General features: G+C 35.0%; 2 protein-coding genes across 2 annotated transcripts; one reads left to right on the plus strand and one right to left on the minus strand.

Moving 5' to 3' along the window:
* Nucleotides 1-228: 228 nt before the first annotated feature.
* On the minus strand, nucleotides 229-11,854 carry LOC147077441 (uncharacterized). Its single transcript, XM_085941090.1, has 4 exons — nucleotides 11,711-11,854; nucleotides 9,179-9,358; nucleotides 7,045-7,240; nucleotides 229-239 (listed from the first exon to the last, which is right to left on the minus strand). Exons 1-4 carry the CDS (start codon nucleotides 11,852-11,854, stop codon nucleotides 229-231), a joined length of 531 nt encoding a protein of 176 aa, XP_085797216.1.
* Nucleotides 11,855-15,293: 3,439 nt separating this feature from the next.
* On the plus strand, nucleotides 15,294-21,967 carry LOC147077442 (uncharacterized). Its single transcript, XM_085941091.1, has 4 exons — nucleotides 15,294-15,522; nucleotides 17,924-18,103; nucleotides 18,228-18,386; nucleotides 21,953-21,967. Exons 1-4 carry the CDS (start codon nucleotides 15,352-15,354, stop codon nucleotides 21,965-21,967), a joined length of 525 nt encoding a protein of 174 aa, XP_085797217.1. The 5' UTR covers nucleotides 15,294-15,351.
* The last annotated feature ends 998 nt before the right edge of the window (nucleotides 21,968-22,965 follow it).

Here is a 22,965-nt window from a genome sequence, read left to right on the forward strand (position 1 = left end):
TAATTTGAGACTGTGTGATCACTATCTATCCTATACATCCTAACATATACAATTTTGAAAAATAATTTCTGAGAGAATATATTATAACCAATATGATTGTGACAATAAGTTAAAAAAAAAACTAATATAATTAAGTAATTGTTATTTCAAATCTGATTGTTTTCTTTTAACCTTTCACACTAGTTTCCCGTACGCTCCGTGGTGGCGCTGTAAAAACCTTCAATAAATTTATTCATCACCTGCGAATTTATTTCGATGTATAATCTATGACTCAACGAAGTGAAAGCTGTGATGAACGAATGTAGACAGTAAAACGGATTCATCTCCTCTGCGCATGCACAAAACGTCTCGGTGTAAAACCAGAATTTACAAGTTGAAGAGGAAGTCGGCGTTGTAGTGACTAAATGTGGACTTAGCTATTGGGCGAGGAACGTTGGATGTTTTTGAATTGCGTTGCCGATCGCATCGCATCGTCCACGAGAGTGGTCTGAAGATTGGGATAGTAGGTCGTAGGTCAGTAGAAGAAAGCTGTCCAGTCGAGAGAACGTAAAAAAATAAACGCGAGAAATTTAGCATAAGGAATAATGTTAAAAGATAGCGCTATTTTTAACCTTGTAAGGTTGAATGATTTTTATTATTAATGCAATTAATATTATTATAATTAATGAATTTTTTCATTGTATTCGACTGGTAGCTAGCAAGATGGTCACTTACTTACTCAAGATCAGCTGACTAATATACTGGAGTGCGATTATCCGGTCTTTTCGTACTCTATGGGAGCCGTCTGCTGAAGGCAGACAGTTCTGTCGGTGTTAGTACCTACCTATCTAAATGCCATTGGGAACTTACCTACCGACTATAACTTGGCTATAGGTCATGCACAAACGAGGTTGATTCCATGCATTCCTCAATAAACTGAGCAACAGAAAATAGAGTAGGAGTCAAATCATACTTCTCATTGAAGTTAAATATGGTCAAAATATACAGCTTTTCTGTGCTTGATAGATTTAGTTACCTACCTATTTATAAGTTATTTTGTCTTATTTTCTGCTGTTAAAAATTTCACATTAGTAATATGATCAGCCCAGTGGGTCTATTCTATACTTATCGAACACTAAAGTAATAAATAGTATCAAACTTAGGGTAGGTTTGTATCAAAATATTAGCACTTATTGTAACAATTACACGAAGCTGGTTTTTATTGTTGCAATAAGTGCGATATTTTAACAGCAGCAAGATAGGTGCTGTTAAATATAGCACTTATTGCAACAATAAAAACCAGCTTCGTGTAATTGTTACAATAAGTGCTAATATTTTGATACAAACCTACCCTAAGTTTGATAATATTTATCACTTTATCACTTTAGCGGTCGATAAGTATAGAATAGACCCACAGGATATCTTCATGGTCCCCGTTACAGCCACACATAGAGAGCCTTACCCTCTTCTTATTTAACGTTTTAGTTTTGACTTAATAGACCAGAACGTAACGCACCTACTGATGTACTTACCCTCAAGTTCAAAGCTAGCTCAGGGTGTTGGTGTGCACTTATGGTGTCAATAAATTAATAGTGAAATAAATTGTTAGTTTAACTTTGTAATTTAATACTATAAAGGAGCACGGGTCCAGAATTAAATAAAACACCAGGATTGGCTTTACTTCGTATATTGTTTTCACCAGATATTTTTATAATATTCCTTTACACTTGCATCTTAGTATTAATTTATGACTTAATATGAATACGAAAATACTTTATAACAAGGTTCTTAATATTTATTATTTTTTAGATACCTAATTAATGTTTTATAACATAATACGAATTGCTCTTTACAATTATTATTGCTTTGAATTACATTCCTCATTGTTTCTTAATCAACAATTGTGGCTATTGGATTACAATTCTTATTGTTATTTTATAATAATTATTATTATATTTCAGTTATCACTTAAACACCTAGCGATTACTTTAATTTATCCGGATAATTAAAACAATCTTTGCAGCGACCGGCGTCGGCTGTAACTTTGCACTATCTTTCTTAACAAACCGTTGAGGTCATATTACGTGCATCTCAGTCTGAGGCTCTAACCGCCCTTCCCGCGAGAACCGGCGCCTTTAACAGAGATAAATTACTCCGTGTAACTCTGCTTCTAATTGGCTAACGGTTGGCATCAAAATTATTATCCGAATACATACAATCTTATATCTACAAATATTTCCAACATTGTCTAAGTACAAGTCTTATTAATAATGAATATAAGGTTCATATCTTAATACACATGCCTAATTACATAATGGTGTTTATTTACAATTCAAAATAATACCAGATCAAACATTATTATAATATAATTATTATAACCTACTGATATTATTTAGCTTTCGTCTCCTTCTTTCCGTCAGCACTATCATGTATTCATCTACGTTATACTTATATGTTTATCAATTAGCTTATATTATTATGTAGACATTTTACAAAATTATTCAATCTTATTACTAGATAAGTACTCTCCTCATCTTTCACCCTGTGTTACCGTTTACTTCTACGCCTCGTATACCAGCTCGATACTCAATGCATACGACTTTTATCTGAAGAAGGAAATCGATAATATTATTATGTTTTCAGCCTTTTGACTACAAGGTCAGGGAACGTGTTTACGCTAATTAATTACTCAAGGATGGATAATGGTATAAGACCACAAAGTCCAGCAACGTAACACCACCTATAGTTATTATGAATGAAGCATCAGATCTTTTCAATGTTGGCATTTAAAATAATTCTAGGTGATTAGGTACTACTAAGTACACTCTAGTTAGGCAGGTACCTACAAAGTTGATAAAAAAATCCTACTTGAGATATAGTATAAATTAATTAAATTAGCTACAAGAATTTTACAATACATATTGATATAACAAAATTATTTTCCAATATGCAGGGTGTATAGAAAGACAATCCGACACGATATATAGATAACACGAGCCAATAATAAATACCTACTACACATCATTATTATTTAGTTGAAAATTATGGTAATTTGTGCAAAACCATTTATTACTGCACTCAAGTAAGTAGATAATCACAAAGTTAATAAAATACTGCCACTGTTGCGCGTGTAAAAAAATGGAATGAAAACTGAGCGATATTAATATTTTTGTGGAGTTTATGGAGTTTATGGAGTTTGTGGAGTTTAACATGATGTTTGACAGACTGCATAAGTGGTACGTCTTCATAAACGTCATAACATAAATATAAAATAATGGGTAAGTTTGCGAGTATCTATACGAACATACATTATAATTAGAAGGCTATTAACATTAGTATGTCTTTGTATGATTTTTAAGACTACTAGCTGTTGAGCATCTACATAAACGTAGATATAATGCATTTATAAGGTTTTTAACCAGTATGTGTCATTTTATGTATCTTAAGATCATCAAGTCGCGAGCATCTATATGAACATCATCATCATCATCATCAGCCTGAATCTATCCACTGCTGGATGAAGGCCTCTTCAAGTTGCTTCCACTTCTCTCGGTCCTGTGCATTGCGTTGCCACGTACTTCCGCAGAACTTTATCATTTCATCGATCCAGCGGCCTCTAGGTCTACCTTGTGGACGTTTTGTACTTCTTGGATACCACTGGATGACTAGATTTGTCCAACGATTGTCTCTTCTTCGAGCTATGTGTCCAGCCCATCTCCATTTAAGGCTTTTAATAAACTCTATTACATCGCAAACCCTTGTCTGCTTCCTTATCCACTCATTCCTCTTTTTGTCCTTTCGCGTTATGCCCAGCATGCACCTCTCCATACCACGTTGTGCTACTCTAAGTTTCTGGATCTCTCTTTTACTTAGGGTCCATGTTTCACACGCATATGTCATCACGGGAAGCACACACTGGTTGAACACTTTGCGCTTTAGGCACAGTGGAAGGTCACTTTTGAAGACATTATTCAGGCGGCCAAAAGCACTCCAGCCTAGCTTTACTCTGCGAACAATTTCATCAAATATACATCCATCTATAGATACTTGTTGTCCCAGATAGATGTAGCTTTTCACCTGTTCGAGCTGAGTGCCATTGATGAGGATCTCTTTTTGGCCTGCAAAGCAGTTGAACATGACTTTCGTCTTTGTTACATTTATTTTCAAACCTACTTTGTTGCTTACTTCAGCGAGTTCCTGCATTCTGCTTTGGAGGTCTTCTGAGTCTTGCGAGAAAATTACTATGTCATCGGCAAAGCGCAGATGACTCAGGTATTCTCCATTTATGGGGATCCCTTTGTCATTCCAGTCAAGTTGCCTGAATAAGTCTTCAAGGGTAGCTGTAAATAGTTTAGGTGAGATTGTATCACCTTGTCGGACTCCTTTGCTGATAGGAAATCTGCGCGATGGTTTATGGAGATTTACAGATGCTGTTGCGCTACTGTATATATTATTGAAAATATTTATATAGCGTCCAGGGATTCCTTGTTTTCTGAGTGCGTCGAGTATTGAACATTTCTTTATCGAATCAAACGCCTTCTCATAGTCTATAAAACCCATGCATAGTGGCAGTTTGTATTCCTGGTACCGCTCTATGATTTCTCTGACGACTTGGATATGGTCCATAGTGCTGTATCCTCCTCTAAATCCGGCTTGTTCTCTCGGTTGGTTCTCGTCTAGTACATTTTGCAGACGGTTTGAGAGAATTTTTGTGAACGTCTTGTAGAGAATAGGGAGTAGACTTATTGGACGATAATTTGCTAGGTCTTCTCTGTCACCTTTTTTGTGAAGAATGACAATGCTGGCATTTTTTCATACCTCTGGGACATCCTCTTTGCATATGCAGGCTGTGAACAATTGTGCAAGTACTTCATTTGCATCCTTTCCTGCTTTTTTGAGGATATCTATCGTTAAACCGTCTTCCCCGGGGGCTTTCCCACTTTTCATGTAATTTAAAGCATGGGTTACTTCCCAGGATGTAATTTCGGGAGTATGGTCTTCCGAATTTCCATTTCTCTGAAGATCTAAGTCTATAGTCGTATTGTCAGTGTCATCACTGTAGAGATCGCTGTAGAACTCTTCAACTCGGCTTAACAAGTGTTCCCAATTTCTGACGATAGAACCATCTTTTGCTTTTAGTGCTGTGATTTGACGTTTTCCTATCGACAAGCATTGCTTGTTTTTGTTTAAACTTCTGCCTGCTTTCACAATTGCTTGTATGAGGTTTACATTGAATTTACGAAGGTCTTCTCTAATCTTCCTTCGGAGGGTTTTGCAAAGTGATGAAAACTCCATATCGTTTTGCGCCTGTCTATCGCTCTTGGTTTTCCTTCTCTGCTCCATAAGATTCAATGTTGCCTTCGAAAGCTTGGTGGAAGGTGTAACTTCTGAGCTTTTTACGCCTGTTTTTTCTGCACATTGTAGAATAATATTCGTTATATCCTCCGCGTTGGATAGGGAAACGGTTTCGTTCTCATCTAAGAAAGCCGATAGTGCATTTTTGAGTTCATTTTGGAATTCAGTATTGTTCTGCATGTATACGCGAGCATTTGACTTCTTCTGCAGTTTGGATCTTTCTGATTTGACGTTCAATCTTATCTTACATCTCACCATCCGGTGATCACTGCCGGTGTTAAACTGATTGATCACCTTACAGTTTAACAATGTATATTTTCTGTCAGCGAGGATGTAATCGATTTCGCTGGTCCTTCCTGTCGGGCTTCTCCACGTCCATTTACGTGTAGGTTTATGTTGAAAAAAGGAATTCATGATGTGAAGATTGTTGGTTTCAGCAAACTCCACAAGCATGTCCCCTCTACCATCCCTTGAGCCATGTCCGAAATGTCCAACCGCTACGTCATCTCTTTGGTATGATCCAATACGTGCATTGAAATCTCCCATTATGATGTTGAAGTGGCATTTACTTTTATTTTTCAAGGATGTTATTTCCTCGTAAAACTCTTCCACTTTTTCATCAGGATAGCTCTGTGTCGGAGCATATACTTGCAAAATCTGAATGCGGTACCTAGCATTGATTTTAAGTATCATTGCATTTATGAGGTTTTTCACCAGTATGTGTCATTTTATGTATTTTGAGACTACTAAGTCGCGAGCATCTATATGGACATACATTGCATTTATAAGGTTTTGCACCTGTATGTGTCATTTTATGTTTTTTAAGAACACTAAGATGCGAGCATCTATATGAACATGCATTGCATTTATAAGGTTTTTCACCAGTATGTGTCATTTTATGTGTTTTGAGACTACTAAGTCGCGAGCATCTATATGAACATACATTACATTTATAAGGTTTTTCACCAGTATGTGTCATTTTATGTGTTTTGAGACTACTAAGTTGCGAGCATCTGTATGAACATACATTGCATTTATAAGGTTTTTCACCAGTATGTGTCATTTTATGTGTTTTGAGACTACTAAGTCGCGAGCATCTATATGAACATACATTGCATTTATAAGGTTTTTCACCAGTATGTGTCATTTTATGTGTTTTGAGACTACTAAGTTGCGAGCATCTGTATGAACATACATTGCATTTATAAGGTTTTTCACCAGTATGTGTCATTTTATGTATCTTAAGATCACCAAGTCGCGAGCATCTGTATGAACATACATTGCATTTATAAGGTTTTTCACCAGTATGTGTCATTTTATGTGTTTTGAGACTACTAAGTCGCGAGCATCTATATGAACATACATTGCATTTATAAGGTTTTTCACCAGTATGTGTCATTTTATGTGTTTTGAGACTACTAAGTCGCGAGCATCTATATGAACATACATTGCATTTATAAGGTTTTTCACCAGTGTGTGTCAATTTATGTGTTTTAAGAAGATCAAGTCGCGAGCATCTGTATGAACATACATTGCATTCATAAGGTTTTTCACCAGTACTTGCATTTTTATTTGCTTTAATATTACTATGTTGAGAAAATACTGTGACTTGATTTTGATCATCAATCACGTCCATGTGAGCAATTTTGTGAGTTTTTAGAGCACTTCTGCTACCAAAAACTGCGCTACAAATGCAGCAAATTAAATTACGTGAGAAATGGATGACTTTTCTTAGAATAAGGCGTAGTTCCTTAGGAGTATCTCGTTCTAAGATTTCTTTTTTAATGTCTTTCTCATCTATCGTGACTTCTGAATGCTGCATCATTCTATCCTGGATTCCATCATCTGAGGATTGTTGACTGTCGCCTGCATCGTGATGCTTTGTGAAAAATGCCTTGGTAGAAACCTAGAAAAAATCAATATCATCAATTAGTATGTGTTATAATATTCCATTTGTTTTTTTTCCTTTTCAGTTTTCTTTGTAGACATTATTAAATAACGAAGTGAGAGTAAACTGACAATAGTGTCGTTGGAGGGTGTGCATAGGCCTGTGACACAGACACAAGAGCACTGACCTTCAGTTGGTGTTCGTGGACGTGAAATTATGACGACATAACTGCATATTTCAGCCTTATAATAAATCTTGTCGCTAAATAAAATTACTTTTACCACCTATAACAAAAACAAAGTAAGAACCAAGGAGTAAGTCCCGCAATTTATACTGACCGGTTTAACAACTACTCAGGATGGGCTCTGGATGCCAAGAGTCGACCTAAGCGGTAAGTATTATAGATGAAGTATATAGGATTAAATAAATAAATTTATAGGTATTACTGGTATGCATAACGAATTATGTATTAAAATGTTTAATTGTATTGTTAACATAAGTTCACCGAGCAAATTTAATATGCCATTACTCAATGTATAGAATCGATTAAATTAATAATCATTATATGATTGCCATTATATTATAATCAAATGACGTATCAGAATACTGCATCTTTTAAATATGTATTATTATTGTGCAAAGTTACGTAAATTTAATAATATAGTGCAAGCTCTCCTTCTTATAATAGCTATATTACTCCGTATGTCAGACAGAGCCAGCGCTCGGGCCAATTTTCCACTCACCTTTTGTTTGAAGTATAAGGTGCAGTGAGTGGAAAGAGCATACACTAGGTGGGCAATTTTTCATAGATAAACTCTATACGAGTGAGCGAAATAATACCGTAATGCTAAAACAGAATTAATTAAAATTTTCTTGCACATTAATTATTTGTGATGCCATAATTAATTTATATAAACATAGATATAAGGCGAACATAATAATATTAACTAATAGACTAAGATAATCTTAAGCCTTTATAACTTTGTATCTATCATTTAGACGAGTATGTCCAAACATAAGTACAGATGAAAAATCATAGTTTGTATAGCTCAAAACTGGATGATATAACCATAAAGTGTAAACTTACATTATTACAAGTCCAGTCGATGAGCTAAGGGTTCATTATGTGAGCAAACTATTAACTTCTTTTATTCAAGATGTAACTATTTGAGATGTAAAACTTTAATCCGCGCAGCGTATGTCTTCTTTTTCTGGTTAAACCTGATGAGAAGCCGCGACTACATCCTAATTACGTGTGCTGTTCTTCAACTTTCTAATTAGCGACTCTATATTATTAAGACATTATTAAGACTTTTATAAGTCAATACAAATTAAATAAATAAATATATATAAATAAATTCTAATGGATTCAAGCTCTGTACTATTCCATTTAAGTCGTTTTTTGCGACCCGGGTTTCGCCTGACACAACACACACTGACAACGAACACCCTTAACTCTACCTTATATAATAAAACAATACAATAAAGTAGGTAAAAACTCCATTACCTACCTATTTAGTCAGAAATTACAACAAAAAGTACAATAAACAAATTATGAATAGCTGAAGTGTCAGTAAAAAACCCAATTAGTAAAAACCCTATCTTAATAATAACAATACACTGGACAGCATATTATTATAATAAATCGTCAAACCGAAAAAGTGGCGCAAAACCAGACGTACAGAATGCACTTCGTGAAGAACTCCGCGGTGGCCAGATACTACAAATCATTTTGAAATGTTAGGCACTGTCGACTATCTAAAGATACACAATAGATACCTATGTCCATTAATTTTAAAGCTTAAATACGCTACCTGTTGATATAAATAATAGCGAGGATATTATATTTCATGTGATTAAGGATTACTAAGTCGCTGATCAGCAATCATGTTAGGATACTTCCGCATTCAGAATTGTGCAAATGCTTAAAAATTAAATACGTGAGAAATATATTACCCTCGTCAGAATAAGTCGAAGTTCTTTCGGAGTATTTTGTTTAAAGATTTCGTTTTTAATGTTTTGTTCGTCTATCGTCACTTCTGAATACTGCGTCACTTGATCTTCGATTCCAACAGGCGAGGATTGTTTCCTCCTATCTGTATCGTGATGCCTTGTGAAAAATTCCTTAGTAGAAACCTAGAAAGCCAAAATTATAATTATAAATTACTTTTTATAAAATTATTATTTTTTTTCAACGTTTATGATTTTCAGAATCTTCAGACATCAACCCAATTAGAGCTGACACTGCGACTGGCACGATTGAATTAGTTGGCCATTAGATAAAATTAACATGATATTTAAATGTGATAATTAATTAGTAATTAGTAGACCAGCAAAGAATCGATTTTAAGGCTATACCTCAGTTGAGGCATGGTATAAAAAGATCGTGGCTAGGCGATGCGCGGATTGCGGGTCGCGGGTGCAAATGACGCTTGCCGAACGAAATATAATTTGTCATATAAATCTAAGATGCATCCATTTAATGTTTGTTTATTGTTCTATTTTTAACAATAATAATATATTGACATGTTTTCTTTTTCAAGTAAATAGTTAACGTTTTTAGTCATCTTTACAAGATTTAAGAATTAATACCCCCGTCGCCATCACGGAACAAATTGACGTATTCACACCTCGACGTTCACTCTCCAAATACCAGCGAGTCCAAAATTTCGTCGCGCCTATAGTTGAAAATTATATGCCGGTATTTATTAAGTAAAGAAATGAGAGTAAAAATGAAGACAATAAATCGTCTCTGTTCTGGCAGAACATACTAACTGGAGAATACTAATTTAGAGTAATTTAACTTTGAAGTTGTTAAAATGTTTGAAATGGTCTATCATGTGAGTTTATTCAGTAATCGTAAAAAGGATGACTTTAAAATAAAGACTGTTTATTTATTAAGAAGGTTTCCAGGCGGTTAAGTATGAAATAAGGAACATTTTGGTACAACTAACTCAATATGTCATTTTTTCGAATTAGTGTCTTCTGCCAGAACAGTGACGAAATGATCATAGTACCTACCCTACCCCTGTCAAGGTATTACATACGAATTCAATATTGTTACAGAATAATCCGTAAAAAGTTAAAACAAAATATGGAACTCAACATGTAACATCCAAAAGGAAATACATAAAACAGAATAATATGATACAATTATTGTGGTACAAGTCTTCGTACAATATGTGTAATTTATTTTGTACTTTGGAATGCAAATTCAAAGATAGGATGTAACGATGGCCATGCAGCTTTCGCGTCGGGATGCGTGAGATAAACCTCCTTTTTGCTGGAAGCAATTTTTTTTATAAATGTTACGCCGAATATGCGAAATTGACTATTTACATGAAATGGGCAAAAATTTGTCTAAATCATGAAAAATGCGATCCCGTAGCCTTATTCATGAATTAGACAAAATATCTGCCGAGTGCGTGAATTCAGCGCTAATTTTTCTGCCTAGTTCATGTATTGGACAAATTAGATAATAGCGCTACGGTGGTGTTTTTTTGCAACAAAGTCAAATGATCATGCATTGGTCAAAATTTACGTATATTATCTATAGTCAAAATAGATGGTCGCGCTCCAGTGGTGTTTTTTGCAACTAATGAAACTAACCAAATATGTCAAATGTCATTGATTATAATATAAAAATATACCAATAAATAACTACAATGTCGTTCATATTCATTTACTATGCGCAAAAAAAAATCTAGAACTATAATATGATACCTAACGGAAGAATTTTATTAAAAGCTATTTACGCGATTTGATTCGTGCTTGGGTATCAATCGTGCAATGGTCGATTGTATGTTTGTGATAGTTTGTCGACACTTGTTAGCTAACCTCAAAATGGACATTCAGTTGAATTCAGAATTACATGACCTAACCTAACCTAACCTAATAATAAAAATATTATATTACGTCCAATTATAACTAATAAAACCATCCGTATTAAATTTACTTTTTCTACTGTCATGTTGACAGTTTAAGAATTCCATACCCTGGCGAATTCACGTAGTCGGCAGATAATTTGCCTAATTCATGAATAAGGCAACAGGCTTGATTATTACATGAATTAGCCAAAATTTTTCCCATTTCATGTAATCGTCAATTTCGCACATTCGGCGTAACATAGACAAAAGAATAAACGTTATTTTTTTTACATAATACTCGTATCTTACCTTGCATGACATAAAAGGCACTCGCGGGAGATTAATTTAACGTACAGTGAATCGCAATTTTAGATACCTATTCACATTAAAAATTGCTTTACATTAGAATGATTGTGATGTATAAATTATCATAATTAAATACTCACCATTTAACTGAAGGTGTACAAACCTACACATATATTATATTAACATATTATTAGTGTAAGCTAAAACCAACAAATGAAATAAGTTGGAGCGAATTAATAATGGTGTAATGAGGTTCAAAGATGCATTTGCAAATTCCAACCTTCTATATAAGACAGCACACATGATGTCTACTTACAATTGGTTTGTAATCTGAATAGGAACAACCCGGTTGAGGGTATTCATAATCATATAACGGGTGTGAAACATCTTCAATAATCTCACGCTTGACGACGGCTTGTTGATCATCTGTCTCAGATTTTATATTAGAGAGGTCAGCCATTAGGCACTGAAAGAAGTAATTATTATATTTTGTAAACAGTGTAAAACCAGTTTCAGTTCTCGTAACATCCATATAACAATGTATAATAATTATCATCATCATCATCATCATCAGCCTGAATCTATCCACTGCTGGATGAAGGCCTCTTCAAGTTGCTTCCACTTCTCTCGGTCCTGTGCATTGCGTTGCCACGTACTTCCGCAGAACTTTATCATTTCATCGATCCAGCGGCCTCTAGGTCTACCTTGTGGACGTTTTGTACTTCTTGGATACCACTGGATGACTAGATTTGTCCAACGATTGTCTCTTCTTCGAGCTATGTGTCCAGCCCATCTCCATTTAAGGCTTTTAATAAACTCTATTACATCGCAAACCCTTGTCTGCTTCCTTATCCACTCATTCCTCTTTTTGTCCTTTCGCGTTATGCCCAGCATGCACCTCTCCATACCACGTTGTGCTACTCTAAGTTTCTGGATCTCTCTTTTACTTAGGGTCCATGTTTCACACGCATATGTCATCACGGGAAGCACACACTGGTTGAACACTTTGCGCTTTAGGCACAGTGGAAGGTCACTTTTGAAGACATTATTCAGGCGGCCAAAAGCACTCCAGCCTAGCTTTACTCTGCGAACAATTTCATCAAATATACATCCATCTATAGATACTTGTTGTCCCAGATAGATATAGCTTTTCACCTGTTCGAGCTGAGTGCCATTGATGAGGATCTCTTTTTGGCCTGCAAAGCAGTTGAACATGACTTTCGTCTTTGTTACATTTATTTTCAAACCTACTTTGTTGCTTACTTCAGCGAGTTCCTGCATTCTGCTTTGGAGGTCTTCTGAGTTTTGCGAGAAAATTACTATGTCATCGGCAAAGCGCAGATGACTCAGGTATTCTCCATTTATGGGGATCCCTTTGTCATTCCAGTCAAGTTGCCTGAATAAGTCTTCAAGGGTAGCTGTAAATAGTTTAGGTGAGATTGTATCACCTTGTCGGACTCCTTTGCTGATAGGAAATCTGCGCGATGGTTTATGGAGATTTACAGATGCTGTTGCGCTACTGTATATATTATTGAAAATATTTATATAGCGTCCAGGGATTTCTTGTTTTCTGAGTGCGTCGAGTATTATATTTAACTATATTTAACATGAATTAGTAGATAACCTAACCTAACCTATAATATCACAGATGTATCGTAGCTGTCAAATTGTATAAACATGTAATTTTTTGAAACAAAGTTTAATATCATCGCAAGTTCCTACATTGTTTGTAAAAAGCAACATATTATTATATTACACGTATCGCTGTTATTGCCAATTTAACGTGTTTGTAAAAGATATCATTTTCCAAAAACTAACCTCGAAATTGCAACTTGAATCGTTGGCATTCTCTTGCTTTATATGAGTGCGAACCTCCGGGCTGTTTGTGTGGCTTGTCTGTGTATCAAATAAAGGCTTGCCTTCTGTATCAGATTGTTCTTCATCACATTCTCGCTTTACATCCATTTTAATTAATTGTAAGTATGCTTGGAACAACGTGACAAACAGGATCCATTTAAGGTATATTAATTTTAGAGAAGTGTTGCCACAACACGTATAAATTATCTAAGGCCAAATTACTGAAAAGCATATTCTAAACAAATACACATTGACAACGTATACGGTTATTTTTAACTTATATATTAAATTAATACAATAAAGTAGAACACATTATTTATTACCTACCCATTGAGTGAAGGATCAAGTATAACAAACAAATTATTAATAGGTAGGTACTTTTAATTTATTGTTTGTAAAAAACCATGGATACTATTCATGGCTTTCTCATAGATAGTTATGCTTACATTACCTATTATAGACAATTTGTGTTTAAATGCTAGAGGATATTGATATTAATTTTGGTCACTTATTTTGATCGACTTCGGTATATTTTGTAGTGAAAAAAAAATTAAAACTCTGTCTGTTCTCGATTTTAATATTTCTAATAGGTATTTCTTGGTAAAAATATTTTGGTATTATAACCCGCACGACCCTCTTACATGTAATTTTCAATCTAAAACAAGGTTACAGAATATAGATGTTTTGATCTGGCAAAGGAAGCTGGCTATTCAGGTTAACCATATCAGTGGATACCAGAAAACCTGGACTGGAATGAGGCTATAATGAAAATGGGCCAAAGTATGTGGATAGACTTTCACCATACTAGGGCATCATTAGAAAAGGGGAAATGGAGTAAGTCTATTCTACCATCAACACGAGAGGTGCTCTGGTTTGTAGAGTCTCCTTTGACGAGGAATGAGCTTAAGTTAAAACTGAGGCTAAGTACAGGACACACAATGGGCAAAAGATTTGATGAACTCATGGGAAGAAGCGAATCGCTACTCTGCAATCACTGTCATGTTTTAGAGGACATTGTACATTTTATAGCACTACAATGCCCTAAATATGAACTTCACAGAGTACAGTTGCGAATTGCGGATATCTATGAGAATGTCGACGAATTGAAAGGTGTCCTGGCGGTGGGTAAGACGGAAGAGCTAGGCAAAATTGTAAAGTTATTAAACAGAATAGGAGTGAGGACCTGATCGATGGATCCCCTTCTAGAAGCGAAGAGGTGATTATGACAGCGAGTCGCAGTCAAAGCCTCGGTAAAATCATAAAAAAATATAGATGTTTAATAATTATTAGTTTGTTTGTATTATTATCTAAATTGCGGTAACACTTTTTCAAAAGAGAAAAATACCACTCCGATAGGTACAGTTAAGACGTATCTTTTAAATAGGTACGCAAACATGGATACAAAGCAAAGAGATTGGACTCCTTTCTTTTGGACGTCTTTCAATCTTTTTGATACAAAGCGACAATAATAAAATTGTCACTTTGTATTTTTGTCTAAGAAAATAAAATTATTTTATGTAGACCAATCTGACACAGATAAGAAACCTTGGACTTATGTACCAATTATAATAGTGTGCCTCGTAATGCCTAACAGATTAATATTGATAATTCTAGGTGCAATTTTAATGTTATTTATTAAAACTAATTTCCTGTGTTTTTATTGTGTATGCAAAAATATATCAGCGATCAGGAATAATAATTACTATGGTTTAGTTTTTACAAAACATTAAAAAAACCTACGAATGTGTCAAACAAGCGACCACGTAACCTACAATAATGTTTATGTTCTTCTTGTAAATTATTAAATTCTTTTTTGACGTAATAATTGAAAGGTATAATATTAAACAAAGGAACTGTTTATCAAACAACGATTACAGCTCGTAAGTACTATAATTTTATCCGAAATACCGTGAACTACTATAATTTCTTGGACTGCGTACTATAAATAATTCGAAAAAATACATGGCAACACTCTCCTGATGTCTATGGTAGATTTGTAGAAGCCATTTTAGTCTATGCCATTGTATATTAACCTATAATAATTCAGCGCACACGTGGTCGTGAAGCTATTGACAGTTTTGATATCAAATACCGTATACAATGGAAGTAAAAACTGAAATAATCGATGAAATATCTGACGAAACGGCGGAGGACATCAGCGACGGTGCATACCAATCGATTGACCTAAATCACTTCAAGAGCAAAGGTCGATTTGACGTGACAGTCAAACAGGAAAATATCGATGACATCAAAAGTATCCCCTTAAAAGAGGTAAGTAGATTCATATTTTGTTAAGGCGAAAGTATTCACAATTGTGTTAACAAATGCGCATTCAGTTTTTAAAAGAAAGCATGAATATTCTTCAAGGTTACCTACCTAATATATTATTATACCTACTCTTAATTGACACTACAACATGCCATGAGTTTAAATGACAACAGTGTAGTGAAACATTAATGTAATAATAGAAGTGAAACGATCAAAAATCTATCCATACTTTGAGAAAATATCACAATAATGCATCATACCGTACCAGGAATCAAACTGTTATCACCGAATGAAAGGCTAGTCTCTTTCGCACAGGACCACGTCTGTTTACAAATGTAGATAATATAATACGACGTATTTGCTATGTAGTAGTATTTCGTATTCGTATATTATAATGTAATCATTAGTTACTTAAAATAATTTTTCTTTGTCGGAATATGACAGCTGTCGGATGTTCAGCTTATCCATTTCGTTCGCATATTTTTGTTCGCAAGCGGTGTGCACACAATATAAACACTAATAACAACCGATAACACGAAACACGTTTAATTAGTGTTAAGTGACATTCTTGGCATCTTTGCTTTAAATATGTCATATACAGTGATATAGGTACTATTAGATGAGGAGTTCCCATACAAGTGTCATTTTAAAAATGTACCACAAAAGAAGATATTACGAATATCGTCTTATAATATTTCCTTGTAGGTATAATGCGTTAAGACCGTTAACATGGATTCCCGAATTTCACCCGTATTGCCCTGGCTGTAAAACTAAATTTGCGTTTTTGGAATAGTGACCCTAAGGGTTCTGAAACCCAAAGCTTGCAAGCTACCAAAAATTCATGTCTGAGCGGACAGAGCAAGTCGTCATGCGCTGACTATTAGTTAGAGTAAGATGCAAGCTAGATCGGGCTTACTCATAATTATTGCCAGGTCGTTTTCGAGACAAATATTAAGTGAGCTTATATCGAGTTAAGTTCGCTGATATTAAAACAGTACACTGGCCGAGTCGCTGAAAATCGAGCGTCATTTTAAGAAGCATATGATTCATCCCGTAGTATATCAATGGTCATAATATAGCAATCGACCAGGTAGGTTATTGGCATAAATAATTGTTGTATTATGCATTCTACTGAGAAACATATCCGAATATGTTTAACATTTAATTTTATGCTGTGGGTATTTTTTTTTCTAAAACTGACTACAAAAATATGTTTAGTGTTTAAGTACGTGCAAAAAATCGATGGGTATATTATTTTTCATTGCAAACGCTGTTATAATGGGCTATTTTGCTATTTAACACCGTTTTTTTCATAACAAACTAAATCCTATTTAAATGGCGAGGGTGGAGAGGTTATTGACAATGATGTCCCATTGACTACTTTCTTTCAATTAAAAAATATCAATACTTTCTGAGTTGTTATGGTTATTGTTTGGAAATGGATCCCCCCTACTATTTGTCTGTGAGCGTTCACGTGTGTGTAAAGCTGGCTTACATCTTAATTTCACATTAATAACAGTATGACAGCCTTGAGCCGAGCCACACCGGGCGACTCTGGTCTCGAGACCAGACTGATGCATGCAGTTATATGGACCATGCCACACCTGGTCGCCCAGTAGTCGCGCAAGTAATAAAGTCGGGCGATCAGTAAAATCTCGTTTTGCGCTCGGTCTGGTCTCTCTGGTCGGGCGACCGGTAGCGATGTATGAAAACATATAGCTATGTATTGAGTGCTGCCACACTGGGCGATCAGTCGCGAGAAGCCACGTCTCGGAGAGAACGTATTTTTTGCATACTTGCGTGTACGTTCAATATTATTTTTATTATTGGCTGCCTCTCTTGTCGCCGGCAAGTCGTCCGAGTAAATCGCACGAGGAGACCAGTCACGCGACTGGTCTCGAGACCAGAGTCGCCCGGTGTGGCCCGGCTCTTAACCACATCGTACTATCGTACTAAAACCAACATTGCTTTTGAAATTATGTCACTCTTTCTTTCAATAGGGTAATTAAAAAGAAAATAATTGTAAATAGTTATCCTTTTAATTTAGAAACACGTCAGAAACATACCTATTGGAAAAAGTCGAATTCGATTTGCCACCTGTACCTGCCTTACCTAATTACGCTGAAATAAACAAATAGTCACACAAGTAAAACGTTCCTCATATTTAAATTTCAATAAGTTGATGCTTGCAGTCATTGTACGGCGCGTAGTGCCATACTGTTGAAACCACATCTCGTTCAGATCATTGTCGTCCAAATTTTCAACACGAACAAATCATTGATCATGATTCGGTATCTAACGATCTCCATTGACCGTGATGATGTTGAATAACATAACTTACATGGAATAGTATAAAACATAATTTAGAATTTATATGATTGACTTCAGTGATTTTGGTTTCTAGGTTTCTACCAAGGGATTTATCACAAGTCAACAAAATAGAGATAAGAGTCAACAATCCTCGCCTGATGGAATCCAAGATCGACTGATGCAGTATTCGGAAGTGACAATAGATAAACAAAACATTAAAGAAGAAATCTTCAAACTAAACACTCCAAAAGAACTTCGACTTATTTTGACAAGGGTAATGTGATTTGATGTGCAGCATTGCAACGCAGAAATCGTCCTTCGTCCAGAAACGTTGATAAAATATCTAAAACGGATAACATAATTTAGAATTTATTAGAACGATAATTTTGGTTTTCTAGGTTTCTACCAAGGGATTTTTCACAAGGCAGCGCGATACAGATAGGAGTCAACAATCCCCGCTTGATGGAATCCAAGGTCGCATGGTGCAGTTACAAAATGTTAAAGAAAATATCTTAAAACCAAATACTCCTAAGGAACTTCGACTTATTCTGACAAGGGTAATACATTTCTCCCGTAATTTGATTTTTACATTTGTAATGCAGTTTTGGATGCGGAAATGCTCTAAAATATGACAAAATGATTCACATGGACGTGATTGCTGATCAGTGTCTTTTAATTATGTATAATAACATTAACTAGAAGTGTAGGTATTTGAGTTTTAAAACTAATGAACATAGGTACCTACCTAGCTTGTACTGTCAAACAGTCGACATTGCTTAACCTTTTAAAATGATTTGTCGCGTATGGCCACCGCGGATGTCCTTGACGAAGCGCATTCTAGACCGTCGAATTTGGGCCACTTTTGAGGGTATCAATTATGTATGAATTATCAAAGCATACCAGCGACTTCAGCTAGCGACACAGGTAATATTCCTCATTTGTCAAATCGCAACACTTTGGAGGCAAATTAAGAAGTTCATATAATGAAATAAACTGCCAAATTTTGATTCCAATAAGTTAATGTAGGTATGTGGTACGACACGTAGTTTTATCCTGTTAAAACCGCATCTTGTTCGGATCACGGATAACTCGAGCTCCGGCCTCATTTTTATTAAATAAGGTTCGATGATTCCACCAGCATGTAAACTGCATAAGCCAGGCATGTACGGTTTTTTCTAGATTGGACTCCATATGCGCTAGTTTTGCTTATTAACAAACCCGTTTAGCCAAAAACGAACGTCGTTGCTTAAGTAAAAGATTACCTATTCGGAATCGCTGTTCGATCTTCATTGTATTCATGATTTGCCGGACTATATACTGATTATTTAATGCCAAAAAGTTTGCGCAGTATAACAGTTCGGTTTGACAGTTAACCCTTTCGTAAATTCTTTGTAAGCAAAAAATAAAACTTTGTTTCCATTGTGATATCTTGAAAACAGAAAGACTACCTATGATATTTCATGCGAATCGAGTCAGTTGTCGTTCCTATTTATAATATTTCACCTGCCATAAAATATAAAGCTGTTCGTTGTTAACGAATGTAGTTATGTGCAGTGGTTAAAAATTCATATCTAAAGTAAGTAAGATATTCTTGGCTCTCCTTGCATGCGGCGTGTATTTTTAGTGTGGATAAATGATTGCATCCCTCACCCATCTCTGTCTTAGAGCCTGTCCACATGGCGCGATTCCCATCGCGATTTACGCTCGAGAACCAGAAATATCTTCCATCCAGATGCGGTGTAGTTTGCGCGTTTGAAACAATTAGGTGATGTAATTCATTATTGAATCGGCATACAAAAGAAACGCGAGTGTAGAAAAAAGCACTATAACTCGATGGTGATGGTCGGTTCCTATGATATTTTGTGTTTCGCGATTACTTTCTATTCCTATTCTCGGCACTTTTCAACCTAGGTGACGTAATTTATTAGGGAGTAGCAATAAAAAGTCTCGGGTTCGAGCGCCAAGCGATCGTATTTCATTTTGTAATGGCTGTAAACGCCGCGATTGCCCAGAATCTGGCGTTTGCAGGTTGCGCGAGAGTCGTCACGCGCGAGTGCTTGTGGACAGGCTCTTAGACTATACAAACAAAAGATCAGTGAAAACTAGTGGGCGTATTTAAAAATTAATGGTATTTAATAATAATATTGCAAATTCACGAAATATTGAAACCGACAGTAAAAGTTTCCACTGGGTATAGTAATTTTCTGTTTATCTGAAATTCCGTAATATGTTATATTTAAATATTGTCCATAGTAATGAATCGAGGATGCTTCAAAAAATTAAATATAAATAATTCTGATTAAGTATTTTTGTCGCTAACGTTTTGCCTTTCGGCATCTTCGGGTACTATGCACACTCTTCAACGATACGCTGTCACAGAATATTAGCGCCTGTACACGTGCATGGATTTATTTGCACCAGTACTTAATATGTATTTTAAGCTATCGCGATAATAACTGTTTACACGTAAACATGCTAACTGTCTCGGCAATTTCATTTTTCAAGTGTAAGCGAAACGCGATGCTGTCATTTCATGGAACTATTTGACAGGTTGTGAAAATCGGTTAACCTCAAAATGAAACTGCGCGGTGTAGTTAGTTTTTTTTTTACCAAGAGGTACGTTTCTATCGTTATATTGAGCAATCGCAAATATTGCATATTCTAATTGTCGCGTGAAAATTCAGAAACTTCTGAACCTTTTTGATTCATGTATGTAATCTTGCATAATACGAAACATTAGAAATAAACAACGCACGGTTGCAGGTAAATCTATTTTGTTCACATCAGTCAATATTTTTGTTCAATCTGAAATTTTGCATTCGAATTATAATAATTTCTATAGGCATCTAGAATCTTTCCACATCTATTGCATCTGTGTATAATGCATCTGGTTTTGGATGTTACATGTAGTGGAAGTGGAATGGTGTTAAAATTAATTTAGAATTTATAATAGAGTCCGATTATTTTGGTTTTTCTAGGTTTCTACCAAAGGCTTTTTCACAAGGCACCTTGATACAGATATGAGTCAACAATCCTCAGCTGATCTAATCCAATATAGAATTATACGGTATTCTGAAGTGACGGTAGATGAGCCAAATATTAAAGATGAAATCTCAAAACTAAATACTCCGAAAGAACTTCGACTTATTCTGGGAAGGGTAAAACACTTCACTCGCAATTTGATTTGCTGCATTTGTAACGCAGTTTTTGGATGTGAAAATGCTTTAAAAAGTCACAAAACGGTTCACGCGGACGTGATCGCTGATCAAAGTCAAGACAATGTATTCTCGCAACTTAGACTTCGCAAAGCACATAAAATGACATATACTAGTGAAAAACCTTATAAATGCAATATATGTTCATATAGAAGCATGCGACATAATCATCTTAAGACACATATAATGATACACACTGGTGAAAAACCTTATAAATGCAATGTATGTTCATTTAGATGCTCGCAACTTGGTCATCTCAATACACATAAAATGACACATTTAACCGAAAAACCTTATAAATGCAGTGTATGTTCATATAGATGCTCGCAAAATAGTCATCTCAAAACACATAAATTGACACATACTGGTGAAAAACCTTTTAATTGCAATATATGTTCATATATATGCTCAACATCTGGTAGACTGAAAATACACAAAATGACACATACTGGTGAAAAACCTTTTAAATGCAGTGTATGTTCATATAGATGCTCGCAAAGCAGTCATCTCAAAACACATAAATTGACACATACTGGTGAAAAACCTTTCAATTGCAATATATGTTCATATAAATGCTCGACATCTGGTAGTCTGAAAATGCACAAAATGACACATACTGGTGAAAAACCTTTTAAATGCATTGTATGTTCATATAGATGCATGACATCTAGAAGACTTTATTTACATAAATTGACGCATACTGGTGAAAAACCTTATAAATGTGATGTCTGTTCATATAGATGCTCACGACACAGTCATCTCAAAACACATAAAATGACACATACTGGTGAAAAACCTTATAAATGCAATGTATGTTCATATATATGCTCGACATCTAGTAGTCTAAAAACACACAAAATGACACATACTGGTGACAAACCTTTTAAATGCATTGTGTGTTCATATAGATGCAGGACATCTAGTAGACTTAATATACATAAATTGACGCATACTGGTAAAAAACCTTATAAATGCAATGTATGCCCTTATAGTTGCTCGCAACCCGGTGATCTTAAGAAACATTATGTGACACATACTCATGAAAAACTTTATAATTGCAAGGTATGCTCATTTAGTTACTCGCGACTCGGTGGTCTTAGAAAACATGAAATGAGTCATGTTGGTGAATAACCTAAATATCTAATATATATTCATATGCACGTTCGCATCGTCCTATGTTTAAAATACATGACATGCTTGATACTGTTGAAACCCCTTATCTATGTATGTTAGTACGATTATATGCATTTTTGACCAGCTGCCTGGGAGTAGGGCATATTATAATGTTTAAACGGTCGCTGTGTCGGGTTTCGCTCGAACGACTACCCTTTTAGTGCAATCTGATTTTGTCACCTTTGTATTAAGCTGAATTCAATCAACACTTTTTTTCTGGTTGAGTCATTGTGAGTATTGGATTTACAAAATAAATTAAAAGTATGTCTTGTTTCCTACCAAAACTGTCGAACATAATATAACGTGAAATCATCCACCTTTGCCCATTTTTTTAGTATATTTTTTACCCAAAAAAAATATGTTACGCTAGCATATGTACAAAACAACCAATTATTTTAGGAAATGCTTGGATTTTTGAAGGTATAATAAACAATACTCTGTAGAAAAAAAATATTTAGGTAATGTTTGCAACACCTTGGATTTATTCATACAAATATTATTAAACAAGGGTTTTCCCGAACAAAACATCTAGTTGAGGAATACAAATATTATTATAGTTATGTATAGGTATGTAGTAGTTTTTTTATTGTTTTTTTTTCTTTTATTAATGTTATGTTAGACTCTAAGCCGATCATAGTTTATTTAAGTATTCGAATTGAGATGTAAAGATTGTATACATTTTTGCAGGGGTCAGTCTCTGAACCCTCATAGCTTATTTAAGTACCTACTATAAATTCAACATGTAAAA

The sequence above is a fragment of the Rhyacophila brunnea genome, unplaced genomic scaffold, assembly GCF_057557595.1.
Source record: "Rhyacophila brunnea isolate RB1 unplaced genomic scaffold, BYU_Rbru_1.0 scaffold_13, whole genome shotgun sequence".
NCBI lineage: Eukaryota > Metazoa > Arthropoda > Insecta > Trichoptera > Rhyacophilidae > Rhyacophila > Rhyacophila brunnea.